The sequence below is a fragment of the Sinocyclocheilus rhinocerous genome, unplaced genomic scaffold (assembly GCF_001515625.1).
Source record: "Sinocyclocheilus rhinocerous isolate Xijiao unplaced genomic scaffold, SAMN03320098_v1.1 scaffold53, whole genome shotgun sequence".
Classification (NCBI taxonomy): Eukaryota; Metazoa; Chordata; class Actinopteri; order Cypriniformes; family Cyprinidae; genus Sinocyclocheilus; species Sinocyclocheilus rhinocerous.
The window spans coordinates 1,269,319-1,285,595 of record NW_015645538.1 but is presented as its reverse complement, the minus strand read 5'-3'; the positions used below and the strand labels follow the sequence as shown (position 1 = coordinate 1,285,595).

General features: G+C 35.5%; 1 protein-coding gene across 1 annotated transcript in view; it reads left to right on the top strand.

The window, feature by feature from the left end:
* LOC107706218 (CUB and sushi domain-containing protein 3-like) overlaps positions 1-16,277 on the top strand; it is a 406,816-nt gene that overhangs the window by 235,976 nt on the left and 154,563 nt on the right. The window contains 3 exon segments of the mRNA XM_016509850.1: positions 4,132-4,253; positions 13,364-13,467; positions 14,050-14,162. Coding sequence (XP_016365336.1) covers positions 4,132-4,253; positions 13,364-13,467; positions 14,050-14,162 — 339 coding nt within the window.

Here is a 16,277-nt window from a genome sequence, read left to right as displayed (position 1 = left end):
AATATTCACTCATCGTGACAGTAAAATAGGGCATTCTAAGTCAATATACTGCAGTATTTCCTCTCTCAATCAGTAGAAAATATGGTTAACACCCGGTCATGCATGAAAAAAAAAATACCGTCATGTACCGTGAAACCGGTATAATTTAGAAAAATACCGTGATATAAATTTTTGGTCATACCGCCCAGCACTATTACCAATGTAATTTACTAAATGTTAACTTCTTGCTTACAATGTTGAACTATTACAATATTGCGCAATTGTGCCAGCACTCTTGCTCATATGGTTTTACTTAAATTTACCTTTCTATAAAGCTTGTAGAGGGTTTTTTTTTCAGATGTGAACAATTTATATCCTCAGTTTAGTTTTGTCTCTCTTTTTCTCTTTACATTTAGCTTTGATTGTAATAAACGTCAGTCTTACGCAAGCAAGAGTTCTTGTCATTGTTTTGTGAAGGTGGGATAAAAAGTGACAGGCTATCGTTGGCCGAGTAATGAATTGTTTGCTCATCCTGTCCTTTAATTTTATAGATAATTTCTCTCTGGCTGCTTTGCTACAGGCGAGAGAGCCAAGCCAAGGCCGTTCATTTAGCAAGCCGTAATTGAGCTGTCAGGGAAGGCACAAGCATGCGCAGATATACGTCACTGTGAGAACTGATGTAGCTTTCTGGACCGCTTCCCTGAGCTCTTAAATCGCAAGCTTGTCCATAAGTCGTTGTCGCTAGTATGTAAGAACAGTACAACAACACTGAGACCTAGCGACAGGAATAACAGCAGGGATGGACTTGTGAATTGTTTATGGACACTCTGTGTGCACTGCATCAGTGTTGTAGCTCTTAGAATCGCGCATCTAGAGAAAAGTGGGAAGGACTAAGAGACATTATGAGATGAGATAACATGATGGGGAGAGAGATACAGAAGGTAAAACAAACAGTAGAAGCATGTACTGTCGTTTATTGTCCAATAAAAATAACAAAAAGACCGAAAAACACATCAGAGAGCAGTGTTTATCTTGTCAACCAAATTAGTACTGAAAATGTTTGTTGACAAAATGTGGGCTAGCATTTTAATCAAATGATTTTAATTAAAAACATTGATTTTAAAATGTTATATACACCATTTACAAGCATTATTATTGATGTTGAAAACAGTTGTGCTGCTTAATAATTAATATTTGACCCTTATGTCATTTATGTATTCTGATTTCATGTAGCATCGTCTCAATTGGTTTGTGCTGTCTAAAGCCATAAAAACAAATGGGCACAGAATACAGAAATACAGAAAATATTATCGATATACATATACCATTTCATTATACGTGAATAAAACGGATTAACATCACGATTGTAAATATAGCGATGCTCGAAATGGCCCAGTAATAAGTTCGCATAATTCGTGGCAAAAATCGAACCCATCGCTGTGCCGCTCACTTGAAGGTAAAAATCATTGTCAAAACTAAAATAGTTGTATTTTAAAACATAAGAGGCCATCTCGACTAGGAAGTCCGAAGGTGGAAACGAAGCCTCATCACGTTCCGCAAGATAATATCTCAAGGCATTAAGTCCCTTTTCATGAGTAATGTTGGTGTACAGACTCAATATATCTAAAGTTAACAACAACACTGAATCAGGTAGATCTCGTAACACAGAGATCTTATTAATAAAATATGTGGAATCTCTAATGTAAGAAGGTAATTTCTGCACAAATGGTTTAATAAAGTAATCCACATATTGAGACAAAGGAGATAAAAGAGAGTTGGTTTGTGCCACTATAGAGTGGCCAGGAGGATCAACCAATCTTTTTGGGGATTTTCGGAAGTACTCACAAATAACTTGTAGCCAAGGGTAGAAATCATCCTGTGATACGCAAGTAACTTGCTAGCTGTGTCAGATTTGTGTTAAGGAGTGCCTGCAGCTATCTGGACAGCTGCCTTCTTCGTTGGGAGTCTGCATGCTCAGAGAACATGACCACCTACTGCGCAGGCTTACAAAACCCCATCCCCCTGCAATGTTACCCACTCCAGAACCCTCTCAGTATGGATGAGAAGTGTGTTTCCTCATGAATCCACGCCCCCAACTTTGTCTCTCTCACACACATGTGAAGTTTGTGCGACTATCTCTCAGCGGGCCCCTAACCTTTAGCTCTCGACTAAATCACTACCTTCATGTCACTTGGGTGCCTGTTTGTTCCTGAAGCTACAGGCTGCACAAATTAATTGAGAAGATGCTACATGAAATCATGCAGAAAATTGCCTGGATCTATGTTTTTTTTTTTTTGACATCCCAGGGGTACATTGAGTTAATCATAAATTTTAGTTCATCCATTTATTGGGTCCGACACCTGACATCCTCCCTTAGCATTCCCCTCCTTTTTTTGGAGGTTTGTAAAGCCTTAATAGAACAGACCTCTTAATATTAACACAACTGGTGGGTCGTGACCCAGAAATGTGTTCTGATGGGGTCATGGACAGCTGTGAAGATACAATATAAAATTCAATTAATAAAATGAAGTAACCGTATAATCGTGCATACCTGAGATGGCAATGTAAATACAAAAATACTATGTGAGATATTTGTTATGTACAGTAAATATGATATCATTCTGTTCTAAAGACTAGTTGGAAATCAGGAGATTAATCACAGTTATTTTAATTATTAGCACAATTATTATATGCTTAGTTGTTAAATACACAAATTAGGTTTATTATGGTTTATTTATTTAATATGCTGAAAAAAGGTATACTGTATGTGTTTTAATTAAAAAAGTAAACAATTAAAAAAAAAAATTAATCGTTTGCTTTATTTATTAGCCAATTATTTAATCTAGGGAAAAATGTTTTTAAAATACCATGCATTATTTTTTACACATTCCCTTTTTTTAAACTGGAGCGTGAAAAATATGAGAAAATGTGACTCAAACTACATTAAACAAGAGATTGCTTTCAACAGGGATAAATATGATTTGCGCCAACCACAATGTTTTTAGCATAGTGAGTTATGGGCTGTCGAGAGCATGAAGCCATTGAGATTCAATGGCTTCATGCTCTCGACAGCCAATAACTCACTATGCTAAAAACATTGTGGTTTTTAAAAAAAAAAAAATTTTATACAGTTCATGTAATGCATACAAGTCACAAGATACATCTGTAACATGAGGTTACAGTTTACAAATTGCCAAGCTTCATAATATGTTATTATTAATAAACACACACACACACACACATTTTGCCCTCAGCTCTCACTGGCTGCACATAGGTTTATTGGTATTCCTCCCTTATGACTGTTGATAGGTGATTCACGCAAGCACCTCATCAGTTCAAGCTAAAGTTTATTACGGATGCCAGACTGGAGAGGGCTTGTCACAGGATACTTCTCTAATTAGGAGCCCCTTGACGAGAGAATGACTTTCAGAGGAAAAAGTACGCTTTCGGGCCTGAAGGAGCCTCACGGATCCCCTGCGCTTGCCTGAGATAATGAGTTATTCATTTTCAAAAGCAATCAAGATGTCAGGAGCCGATAGTGAAACCTGCTGCCGTTGGAGATAATGCCTCCTTGTCTTTTCATCAAAGCCCTGTCACTTTGACATCAACCATGATAAATGCGGCAAAAATACAAGAGGCTGGATTTGAGAAGGCGTAAACCCACAGTCGTCAATTTTAAGATATCACTGTCACTGGCTTTGGGAGAGAAACACCAGAGTGTGTCTACTTAGCAAATTATAACTGACGTTTCTATATTAAGATGACGAATCAGGCCCAAGTGTGTTTGGCTAAGCCTGCTTCGAATTAACTCGTTTAGCCGGCATGAAGTTAGTCATCTGAGGATTTGATTGGATTGCTAATCGTTGACAAATTAAGACGGTCATGGATGACTGGTGGAGGCTTGTGGCTTATATTCCAATATGAGCCGTGCAAATCCCGCAAAAACATTACGAGCGGTAAGTGAAACTCAATCCCTCGAGATGGTGGGGTCGCAGACTTTTTTTTTCCTAATTATCGAATCAATATAAAAAAAACCATTATGTGGCCGCTGACCGCAGCTGAAAACAATTAGCTGAGACTTTGACATGTTTTTGAAGATATTTTTTTTTCCTCACTGTTTTCTCTTTTTTTATCTCTCTCTCCTCTTTACAGTGAAAACTTGTGGATCTAATCTTCAAGGTCCGTCAGGGACGTTCTCCTCACCGAATTTCCCCATTCAGTATGAAAGCAACTCCCAGTGTGTGTGGATCATCACAGCCAGCAACCTAAACAAGGTACGAGCAAAGATGTGTGTTTGATAATGCTCTTAGATGTTAAAACAATTTATGTTTGTTTTTAATGAGTAGCTTGCAGGCAGAAAGAGTATTCACAAAGTATGTTACATCTGTTGCACTCTCCTCTTACTATGTTTATTCATGGTTCACAAGTCAAAGGATTTCAAAACCAAATGACTTTCCCATATACAGTCATCATAGATATTGGAAAATATGTCTGATAAGAAGCGTTCTTGTTTTTGCTCCATCAAACTTTGTGTTATTTTACTGGGCTCATTCACAGGTTTTTAATCACTGACAGGAATGACTTTTAATTCATCGAAAGATTCTGTCACTGACTAATTCAACTGGCTCAACCAATCCAGTTTGACTTCAGTTGATAACTGATAATCAGCTAAATTCACAATTGATTTTGAAAAGATCGGACGTGACTAACCAGATGTTCAATTAAAGATGACAGATTTTCATTGTCAGGCTTTTGTTACTGAGATGGTAAATATTTAAAAAGTTTTTTGTTTCTTTTCTTTGAGGACTGTACCCACCAGAAGCGTCATGCCATTAAAGTGGATTTTAAATTAAACTTCCAAAATTATGGCATCTTTTAGAATTAAGTTGCATAATTATTATAAGCAAAAAGCGTTGTCTGAAGTACTGTCCAATAAAGTTTCATGTCCAATAAAGTTTCCATCTTCCACATAATACTGAACTATCAGTATTATTTACTCACTCATATCACTAGAAAATCGGTTAATACCGTGTAAAGTTTTGGGGTCTTTTTTTCCCCTACTTCTATTCAGCAAAGACACATTAAACTGATCAAAAATGACAGTAAAATATTTTATATTATTACAGAAGATTTCTATTTCAAATAAATGCTGATCTTCAGACTTTCTATCCATTAAGCACCACAGCCATTTTCAACTGATAATAATAAGAGGAAGTATTTTTTTGAGCACATATCTGCATATTTGAATGATTTCTGAAGCATCATGTGACACTAAAGACTGGAGTAATGAGTGCTAATTTAGCTTTGCCATCAAAAGAATAAGTTACATTTTAAAATATATTACAAAGAATAGTAAATGATAATATTTCACAATGTAACTGTGTTTATTACTGTGTTTTTGGTCAAATTGGTGAACATAAAATAACAGATTTCTTTCAAAAACATTAAAAAAAACATTGCCGACCCCAAACTTTTGAATTTATAGTGTAGCTTTTTAAACTGTATGCGATGAGGGGCTGAACAGTTTGCATCAGATGTCCAAGATTCTCCTACCACTCTACCACCCCTAGTGGTGCCTGTGTTGTAACACTGTGCTCCACAGGTTGACATTAGTATTCTGGTGTGACTCTGCTCAGCCTCTTGTACAGAGCCTGTGGTGATGCTGTCGCTGTATCAGAGAGAGAGAGTGCATGGGCGTCTGCTCCTTTGACTGCCCTGCTTCTCCTGGCCTTCTGTGTGATTGCTCCTGGTCTCCTCCCTTGTCCTTTTTTGTGTGTTATTGTGGCCTTGCCCCCTACAAACAGCTCCCAATCCGTCCCTTCTTCCTCACTAAGGCCTTACACTTTTATAGGGAACTGCATGATGGGCTTTGTTAGTTATGTGTGCGTAAAGGTGAACAGTGTCTGTTTTATTGCTCTTGTGGATTTTATAGCCACACTTCAGTTTAATTCCAACATTTTGAGATGCACCTCCGCAACAGCTACATAGAGGGGAGAAAATATGAGTGTGTGAATGTGTGCAGGGAGATAATCAGTGTATAAATATTTGAATGAGAGAGAAAGAGCGAGATGATACTTTTGTGGAGAGGAAGACTCTGATGAAAAGACATTGGAGAAGAGTCATTCTGAACTATTTCAGTTCCATCAACACTTGTATTGAGTTTGAAGTAGAAATATTTGAATAAATGTGTAGAAATATGGATCATTTTAGTAGTAAATATAAAAATCTACAAATGTTTGGACAAGAGGAAGTTAATAACATTTTCAGATTTGTTTTGAATTCACTAAAAAGGACTGTTTCAAAAGAGTGTTTTGCTTGGGAATCAGATTTTGGTATGTTTTTTTATCCAGTAATATGAACTATTGGGAGTCATTTACTCAAGAATCAGATTTCACTGGTTTTTGATTCACTCAAACAGACTGCTTCATAAGAGTCATTAGCTCAAGAGAATTTCACTGTCATTTTTTTGATTCACTTAAATTATCTTGCTCAAAAGAGCTCTTCCCTTGAGAATATATATGTTTCTGATTCACTATAATGGATCAGTTCGTAAGAATGATTATCTGTATTTCTTTGAATCACTTAGAAGAACCAGATCATAAGAATCAGAGCTTTTTTATTCACTTGAAAAAAATCCAGCTCATGAGAATCTTTCACTCAGGAACCGAAGTTTGCTGGTCTTTTTTTAATTGGTTCTCAACCTTACTCATGACATTTTGATTGATATCTCTCTCCCTTACATTTGTAACGACAGCTAGCACTTCAGCCATGTCTGTATTGTCATAGCAGGACCTTGCAATTGATTCCAGGTGATGTGACTCACTAGCATTGCAATTCATCTTGAAGTTGCAGATCTATTGAGTGCAACAAACAAAAACACTGAAAATTCTTCCTAACCTCAAGTCAAGGCCTCTGTGATTGACTCTTGCTGTGGTGGAATGATATACAGAGGCAATAAATGAAAACGAACAAACCATTTTCTAAGTTTACAAAGTTTCACCTTCTCCTCGTTGGCCTACTCATAGGTCTATAAAGAAGTTTTGTTCTTATCCAGGTACTTTTAGGGGGCAGTTTGTGAAAGTGATCATCTCCTACATTGACTGTTCATTCATACATTTTCCCCAAACTTCTACAGGGCTGAAATCACCCAAGGTTTTAACTGGAAAACTGTGTTTTACAACCTAACTTTCTCAGGACCATTTAAATGTTCAGAAGGCCGTGATGAAATTGTCTGGACGTTTTCCCATCATATGATGGATGGAGGGTAGCATGAAAGCCTTGTGGGCCATAGAGAGATTTTTTTTTCTATTCCTACTTTTTTTCAGTTCGCATTTGACCACTTTGAAAGGTCTAGAACTCTGCCAGCATGAATAGAGATGCTTGTGTTGTTTTCTTGCACCCTTGGCTTTGGCGTGTTTTTTTCAATAAATCAAAGATTTTGTAGACAGTACTCCAAGAAAAAGTTTTTTTTTTCTTATCCCCTATCCCCCCCCTCTTTTTTGTAATGGCCAGAACAGATCATAAGAGTCATTCACTAAAAAAAATTAATAAATTAAATAAGACAAAGGACAGAGCATGAAGTTCATTGAACACACCTTTGTGCTAACGGGGCATGTTGTCACACTAGGGAAACTTGTCATTAAACAGCTTATTTTAGGCTTTTCAGCAAATTTAAACAGCAAGATGAAATAGAAACACTTCATTAAACAGGACAAAATTTGGTAAAATACAAATACATTAAATTATTGTTTTGGCCAACCGAAAAACTGAAATACAAGGCTATAATTGCAACAAACAACGATTGATGTTTTAAATAGATAAAATGTGGATGAGTATATTAGGCTTAGCACCTGTGTGACGACTAGCCTCTGCCTTTTTCTTTTTAAAAAAATCCCATATTCAGCCATTATGGCACCAAGTCTAATGTACTCGTCCTTATTTTACCTGCTCAAAAAATCAATTGCCATTTGTTGCAATTACAGCCTTGTACTAATTGTAAAACACTTTTCTGAGAGTGCAATTAATTGGTAGGTTTCACTAAATGACAGGAAAAGCATGTGGCAATTAAGCCATTCATCTACAGAAGAGAAATGCATTTGGAGCACAAAGGTGTGTTTCAGGACATCAGATCAGAGATTTAAATAGAGCTCGGTCAACCAGCAGACCACCCTGTTTCAAGTGAGAAATTGCTAATTGTCTCTTACAGCCTGGGAACATTATTGCTCACTTATTTTTGGCAGACAATTTTAGGGTGTTGATTTATTTATATTTCACTCTGTGCTTTAACCTTGGTAAGAGTGACTTGGATTGTGTCGGGGCTTAATCCAATTTAGACTCCATTGTGATGCCTTTGGATTGTGAGAATGTGGGATACAATGTTTTTTGTTTGTTTGTTAAAATGGAGATATCGAAAATAACACACGGATCACTGGTTTAACAAGGGATTTGCTAACTCTGCTTAACTTAAGGCCGTTGTATCAGGCACACATTGGACCTTATTCACAAGTCGAACACATTTCTGTGTAATTTGATCATAAATGCAGTACATGCATTGAATTCAATGGAACAAATTACAAAGAAATGGTTTTATGTGCGATTTACACAGCAATTGGCTTGTGTTTCATGAATAAGGCCCAAATTGTGTCCATCCTTGTTCATATTTGCAGCTGTTGAGTTGCATTCTCTGGTTTTAAAGGAGAAGTCAGCATTAAACGTCACTCTGTGCATTTGTAGGTGGTTGTTTTTCAGAGTTCAGTTGTCCATTCTGAATGGAGCATGACCTGATTTATCAAGCAGAAACTAAAATGCTATCGCCCCATTGGTCTTTCGTTGGAGAATAATGCCCAGATTGGGCATTAACCTCAGAGGGAGCATCAAAGGTCAGATCACGATGGGCAGAAACATATGTCCCCTCATCCATGTTGAGACTGTTCAGTTCAAGTTGTCTTTTCTTTTTTGTTTCTTCTTTTCTATTTTATTTACAGTATTCATTCATTTTTGTGGTTAAAAAAACGTTTGCATAGTATATTACAGTAGAAGCAGCTAATATAATATATAAAAAACTAATGAAAATAATAATTAAAAGAAAAAGATGCATAGGGAATGCATTGTAGTTCAGGAAGGTGCATAGTTGTTTATGATCTTTTCAATCGTGCCTTTTATTTGTGTCAATAATGGGATACCCAGAAGCACATTTTTCAGGATGTATTCTTTCCCTACATCACGCTTGCATCAGGGGCTTTAAAAAACTTTTTCAAGGGTTACTAATAGCTTTTCACTATCAGCGATGAAAGGAAAATGTATCATTCTTCATAGCGTGTTCTTGTCCTTCTGGGAGCGAGAACAAAAACAGACCCATTTTGATGTTTTGAAGGGAAACTGAAAATTTAATCTGGGATTTTAAAGGCCCCTGTTGTCACTGCTTGTGATCATGTAAATATTCAAATCATTATTTTCATCAAATAGTTCAGCCAAGTTTCAGCCAATGTTGATTTTGTTATGACTAACAGAGGAAAGACTCCCATCTAGTTCATGTTTTTTTATTTTATTTTTTTTATTCTAAACTACATTTTCTTGCTAAATGTCTTTTGTTGGAACAAACTTGAATTACTTGGCTGTCATTTTGAGGCTGTAAGGTTTGTTCATCAGTACTGTCGTTTGACATGGTCCTGACTTGACAGCTCGCCGCGTGCTGGAGGGCTGACATGATAGTACTGAAATTCTGCTCCAGGTAAAACTACTGAAATAGACTCATTTGAGTGACATGATTGAAAATTCATTGAACAGAAGACAGTGAACATGATGGTAATAAAAACTCTTTATATAAAGCTTCTAGGACAAGGGAAAATAAACAGAACACAGTGTTGAACTAAAGCAATAAGCCATGACAGATGACAGTGACTTACTTTTTTTTTTTACCATAACACAAACACAAATGTAAAATCAATCGGACACAGTAGGACTGAAATATCATTAAATGACATATATTAGTGGTAATAATAACAATACACAAATTGTCTCTCGTATGACAGGCACATGTTGTCTGATGTGCTATTAGTTCTGGTTCTAATGATTAAATTAAATTAATTATATGTAAAGAAGCTTTATAATACAGCATATTCAGACTACAAAAAACTGTTTTATAAAATAAATATAAAAAATAAATAAAAATAATTGCTAATTAATAATATTGACATAACTATTAATTATATCATTGTATAATCTAAAGCATTTGTTTATTTTGATGACTTGCTTATGATGTACTTGCTGAAAGTTCCTTCTTGTATTGACCTGGAAAATCAGAGTTTGAAGTACAATACTCAACATTTTTCTTTGCAGCAACCTTGTAATTTTCTGAGCAGTAGTCAAATGATGGCTTGTGCTCTCATTCTTGTTTTTAAACTGCATCTGTGAAATGCTTGGGTGATACTACAGTCATAAGTCCACGCTGACACATTGTGTGACAGTTGAAGTAGTCTGTTTTAGGGAAACCAGAGATCCCATCTCTGTGAACTAAATCGGGGGGGGGGGAATGACACTACGAACAGTCCTATGGGAGCTTGACATCCAGGCAGCGGGTTTTCTGTTTTCACCTTGAGGAAGCATCAGATCCCCTTGTGTATGTGTGTGCTGTTGCATGTTTGTGTGTTTGGAGGACTTGCATATCCGTTCTTTGTGATTAGATGTTGAACCAAACAATATTATATTCTTTTTTTTTTTTTTTTTGCCACTGCACATATACTACAGTTCAAAAGCTTGTGATTGGTAAGATTTCACCAAAGCCTGTTCATTTGATCAAAAATACAGTAAAAAACGGTAATACTGTGAAATATTATCAGAATTTAATAGAACTGTTTTCTTTTAAACTCGAATGAAATATTATCATCAATAAGGATTCAGGATTCTTTGATGGAAAGAATGAATTTATTATTTTATTTTATATATGGTTATTTTATTTTTTATTTAATTTTTTTCGTTTTTATTTTATTTTATTCAGTATAGTATATGGTTTGGTAAAAATTTAACAATGGGTCATGGTTCCAATTCCCAGGAAACATGCAAACTACCAAATTGCTTACTTGGAATTCAAATTGTTTTGAATAAAAGCATCTGTTAAATGCATAAATGTAAAATGGGATAGATGTAGTTTTTCTAAGGGACAGAGACACAGTGACATGCACTGTCACCAGTAAACTAGAAAATCCCATTTACGTGAACACATATTATTATTATACGATCAATAATTGTCTCTATTTAATGCACATTTGTGGGTGTGTATATGCATGTGTGCTTGTTTTGGTGTGTATGTGTATGTGTCTGGTCTGCTGTCTCTTACACTTGTTTGAACAGCATCAGGCCAAACCAGATTCATTTTCCAAATGCTGTTTGAATAGTGATTCTGAATTAGCTTTTAAAACAATGACGCATTTTCATGTTTGATGGAATAGACCTGTCTGTGCGGTATATCGGTAAATGCGCTGGAGCGTTTTCACTGGCCTCTCTGCTCCATTGTAAAGTCATAATTCTGCTCTATTACCTTATTTCTTCACAATTCAATACTCTGACCTCAGCACCTCTCTTGCTCTCCAACAAAAGCATTAGCTTACGACTCCAATCGCCATGACAACCGCAGGCAGGCCAAGTCACTGAAGGCAAGTTCCTATGTTGATGTGCTGTGTGGCTGATCTGGGATCAGGTTTATGGATTATTTTACGCTGGTATCCTTAATATTAGATATCCAGAGATCTCAAGTCTCATTCCCAACTATTTCATCCCGTTAAATGCTGCATCTCTGCATCGGCGCTGCATTTGTTATTTGGTGACCTTTAGTGAGACAGGGACTCTGGAGTATTTTGTATTCAGTTACATGGAAAAAACAAGTTTATTATCTGTGCCGAGGTGCTGTCTTAGCATCAATCATCAGTCCTAAGTAGCTCTCATGCATCCATACCTGCTAAGCCCCGGCTATGGTGAAGAGCCCATCGCCATGGCAACTAATTCCTCCCAGAACCTCTCAATGGGTTAATCAATATAGAAAGTTCAGGCCTCTCCATATGCCTGTGGCTCTTCCACACCTCTAATCCCTGTTTCTAAAGCCTTGATCCTCCTTTTCCAACTCCCAGTCATCCAAGAGATGCTCTAGTGTTCAAATTACTACATTGAATGGATCAATTGATTGTGCTGAGTGTAATGGGTATAATTAGTCTGATTTTCATATTGATTTTTTTTTCTTTCATAAGGATCAGTTTCCCACAGGACAGAGAGAAAGCTGGAAGCACAAAGGCAGGAAATAAATGTAAAAATCTCCCATTTAAGCAATGATTGCTAAAAAAAAAAAAAAAATGCATTGTGTACTAATAATAATAATAACCAAGCATTATGCGATAACACAAGATCATTTGTTAAATAGAAAGTTCAAAAGAACAGCATTTATTTGAAATAGACATCTTTTGTAGCATTATAAATGTTTTTACTGTCACTTTAGATCTTTTGAATTTAATACATTCTTGCTAAATTAAAAAAAAAAAAAAATCTTCCCAAAAATTATTTTATTTTATTTGTTTCATTTTATTTTTAGAGCTCATTTAATTATATATGATGATATAATCATAATATAATATAATTAGTCTATTAGAAGCACAAAGGCGGGAAATAAATGTAAAAATGTCCCGTTTAAGCAATAATTGCAAAAAAAAAAAAAAAAAAGTAGTACTAATAATAATAATAATAACCTTGACTGGTTGGGTTATGATTACATTCTTGCTAAATAAAATAATTATAATAATTTCTTCCCAATAATAATTTTATTTCATCTTATTTTACAGCCCATATAATTATATCTGATAATATAATAATAATATAATATAATTAGTCTGACTTTTCATATTGATTTTTTTCTTTCATAAGGATCAGTTTCCCACAGGACAGTGGGAAAGCTGGAAGCACAAAGGCGGGAAATAAATATGTAAAAATGTCCCGTTTAATCAATAATTGCTAAATATGTAGTACTAATAACCTTGACTGCTTTTGGTTATGATTACATTCTTCTGTTGAGCACTATAAAAACTGGTACATTTGGTGTATATAAAAACAAACAAAATTCTCATTTTAATTTATGATGTTTGTTCAGTAGAAGCATGTTCATCATGCTTGAATGCTCAAAGCAAACTCGGGTACGTTTTCTGGAAACTTTTACCTTCTAATAAAGTTGAAGTTTCTTTATTCTCTCCCAAATTCAGTAAAGAGAGTTTTGGCCATCTTCTCTGTCTCTCTCTCTCTCTCTCTGTTTCAGTCAGCTGACAGGATTCAATTATGCAAGAGCCATAAAGTTTAATTCAGTTCATCTGACACATCACTAAGCATTATGCCTAATTTCTGCCGACAGGTGATTCAGATTAACTTTGAGGAGTTTGACCTAGAACTGGGCTATGACACACTAACCATCGGTGATGGAGGGGAAGTAGGAGACCCGAAAACCATTTTGCAAGTGTGAGTTTCTTATCCAAAGTCTGGGACGGTAAGATGATACCTAATTTACACAAGAAGGACATTCTGTGCTGTTCATGAAACAGTATTCCTATCAACCAGTCTCATTTGCTCTGGGCAGTGTTTGTTTGATAGGAATGATATTCCAGGAACAAAAATGAATGTTGAATATCCTACCGGTGTAAATAACCATGTTATGTTTTCAGAAACCATTCAAATGTTTGTTGTCCTCCTTTGCCATCCTTCTGGATGTGTTTGTCTTAAGTTATGAAGAGCGACGATACCAACGTTAGTTATTAGTACGTATCCGTACAATACTAGTCAAGTATTTGGCATCAGAGATTTTGAAGACATCTTTGTAGACAAATAAAAATTGTGCCTACGAATGAATTTCTTTACAAAACTAATTTATGAAACTACTAAAGCATTGAAATATATGATGCATTATATAAATTATAATAAAACTTATTCTTAGTTTCGACAACTATGCAAAATAGCATTAAGTAATGGGTAGTTGTGCTATTAAACATTCAGTATGATGTGCTTCTGTTTTGTTTATGTGTCTAATCTCTCTCTTCTCATCAGTCTGACTGGCAGCTTTGTTCCCGACCTCATCGTTAGCATGACCCATCAGATGTGGCTTCACCTCCAGTCTGATGAAAGCGTGGGATCTATAGGCTTCAAGATCAACTACAAAGGTACCAGGATGTGAATAATATATAGACACTTCGGGAATGGTCTAAAAAAAACACTAAAAAGCAAACAGAGCGTTGCTCAAAGGAAAAATATATATGTATTATTAATACAGGTTTGTGGTTTACTTGATAACCACACTAGTGTAAATATAAGTTAGACTTAACATTCATTGTGAACACAAAATGCTCTGGTTTAATTTTACTGAAAGTATATATAAACAAGATTAAATAACTATTCTTAATCAAAATTATTTGTACAACAAATAATTAATTGTCAGTCGAAATTCTGTGACTGTGGCAACCATATTGTCAAGGTTAAAAGGAGGAAGTGTGGCAGAGTGATAAAAAACACCCAAACAGCTTCATTTGCAACTGCAAACAAACAGAAAGGGAAAACAGGGTAGACCAAAATTGTACAAACAACCTGTCTGGCATAATCCCAGATTCAATCAAATGTCCAACCTTCATCCTTGTTTTCTGATCGAGTGAGAAAGGGTTTTTCACATCCACTGCAAAGCGGTTTACACATCAAAAGGCCAGACATTATTTACCTGGACATGTCCACTCTTTCCTGCATGAGTATACAGCATACATTCTTAGTAGTCAGTGTGCATAAAAGCGAAGCAGTTCCCACAAATCACTTCAGTGGTCTCTGCTGAATGCACGGCAACTAACTTTCATCCCGAACACATGAGCTACATTCACTTGATAGAAGCAGCAATCCCTACAAAACAATTAAAATAGTTTGCTGAGTCTGGCGTGAAAAGATGAATTGTGAGAAAACTATAAACTATAAATACTATGTATTTATAGTTTTATATATTTTTTTATTTTTTATATATATATATATATATATATATTATATTTATTTATATGTATTGTTTTTATATTGTAGTTCAATATATTCTTCATATATTCACCATTACAATGTCCTATTCTAGAATAGTATTATTAGAATTATTCTAATAATATGGAGCTGTTCTAACTGAAAGAACATCATGGGTTTAACATTGAGTAAGTTGAATGAGATTTTGAATGTCAGATCACGGCAACTAACTTTCATCCCGAACACATGAGGTACATTCACTTGATAGAAGCAGCAATCCCTACAAAACCCATATCTTTGATTATCTCTCCTCCCTCAAGGTTTTGTAATAAATTAGTGTCGGGGTGATGAACAGCGTGCCATTCAGTATAATGAGAGAGACTGACTGAGGTAGACAGAGAAAGAGACCGAGAGAGCAAATGAATCCCCTGAGGACACATATGATATATGATGTGAGTATTATATGTGATATGTAATATAAATCAAGAGCCCTTTGAGGGATCCAGACACAAAATGAACTCATTAATGGTTCACAGCACTCATTTATTCAATGGAAGAATTATTAAGGTTTTCATTGTCTTGTTCCCCAGTAGTTCATTTACCTGTCAGGTTACGATTTTGCACAAAAGGGTCACTTCAACATGAAACAGACGTGGTTATATATTTAAAATGATGATTTGAATGCAAAAGTTAATTTACAGAGGCTTTGATGTGAATCTGTAAGGAGAATAGCCTAAAAATATACAGAAATTTGTTTCACGCAAGCATTCACAACAAGCCTGGCTTTTAATATCCTTTAATTTGCGTTTGAATTTGATTTTAAAGTGTAACACCAAGTGTTTTCTACCGTTTTATCTGGCACATAAAAACTTTATTTATGAAGTAACAATTTATTGGCAGAATAAAAAACAGTCAGACCTACGGCCTATTTTTGGGTTGTTACTCACTATTTGAGAAGCACTGCCCTAGAGTACAGAAGAGATATAGTTTAAGTTTATCCCATTTAGGAGTGTATTTTTACAATACAAATGCACTCCATTATGCTGACGTCTGTGACGAATGCATAATCTACATGGGTCATTAATTGTGTTTATGGTGACTGAAGTTTGATGGCTACATTTCACTTATTAATACAGCTACATCTGTCATTTTCCATCGATGAATTTATACCCTTATGTTTTACCTCTGAGGGTGCACTGTGTTCTTATTTCTTGTGACAAACTTAATGACATAAAAACATAACACATTTACTTGATCCCAAAGGTTCAAATTACCATATTAAAAGAGTAGAC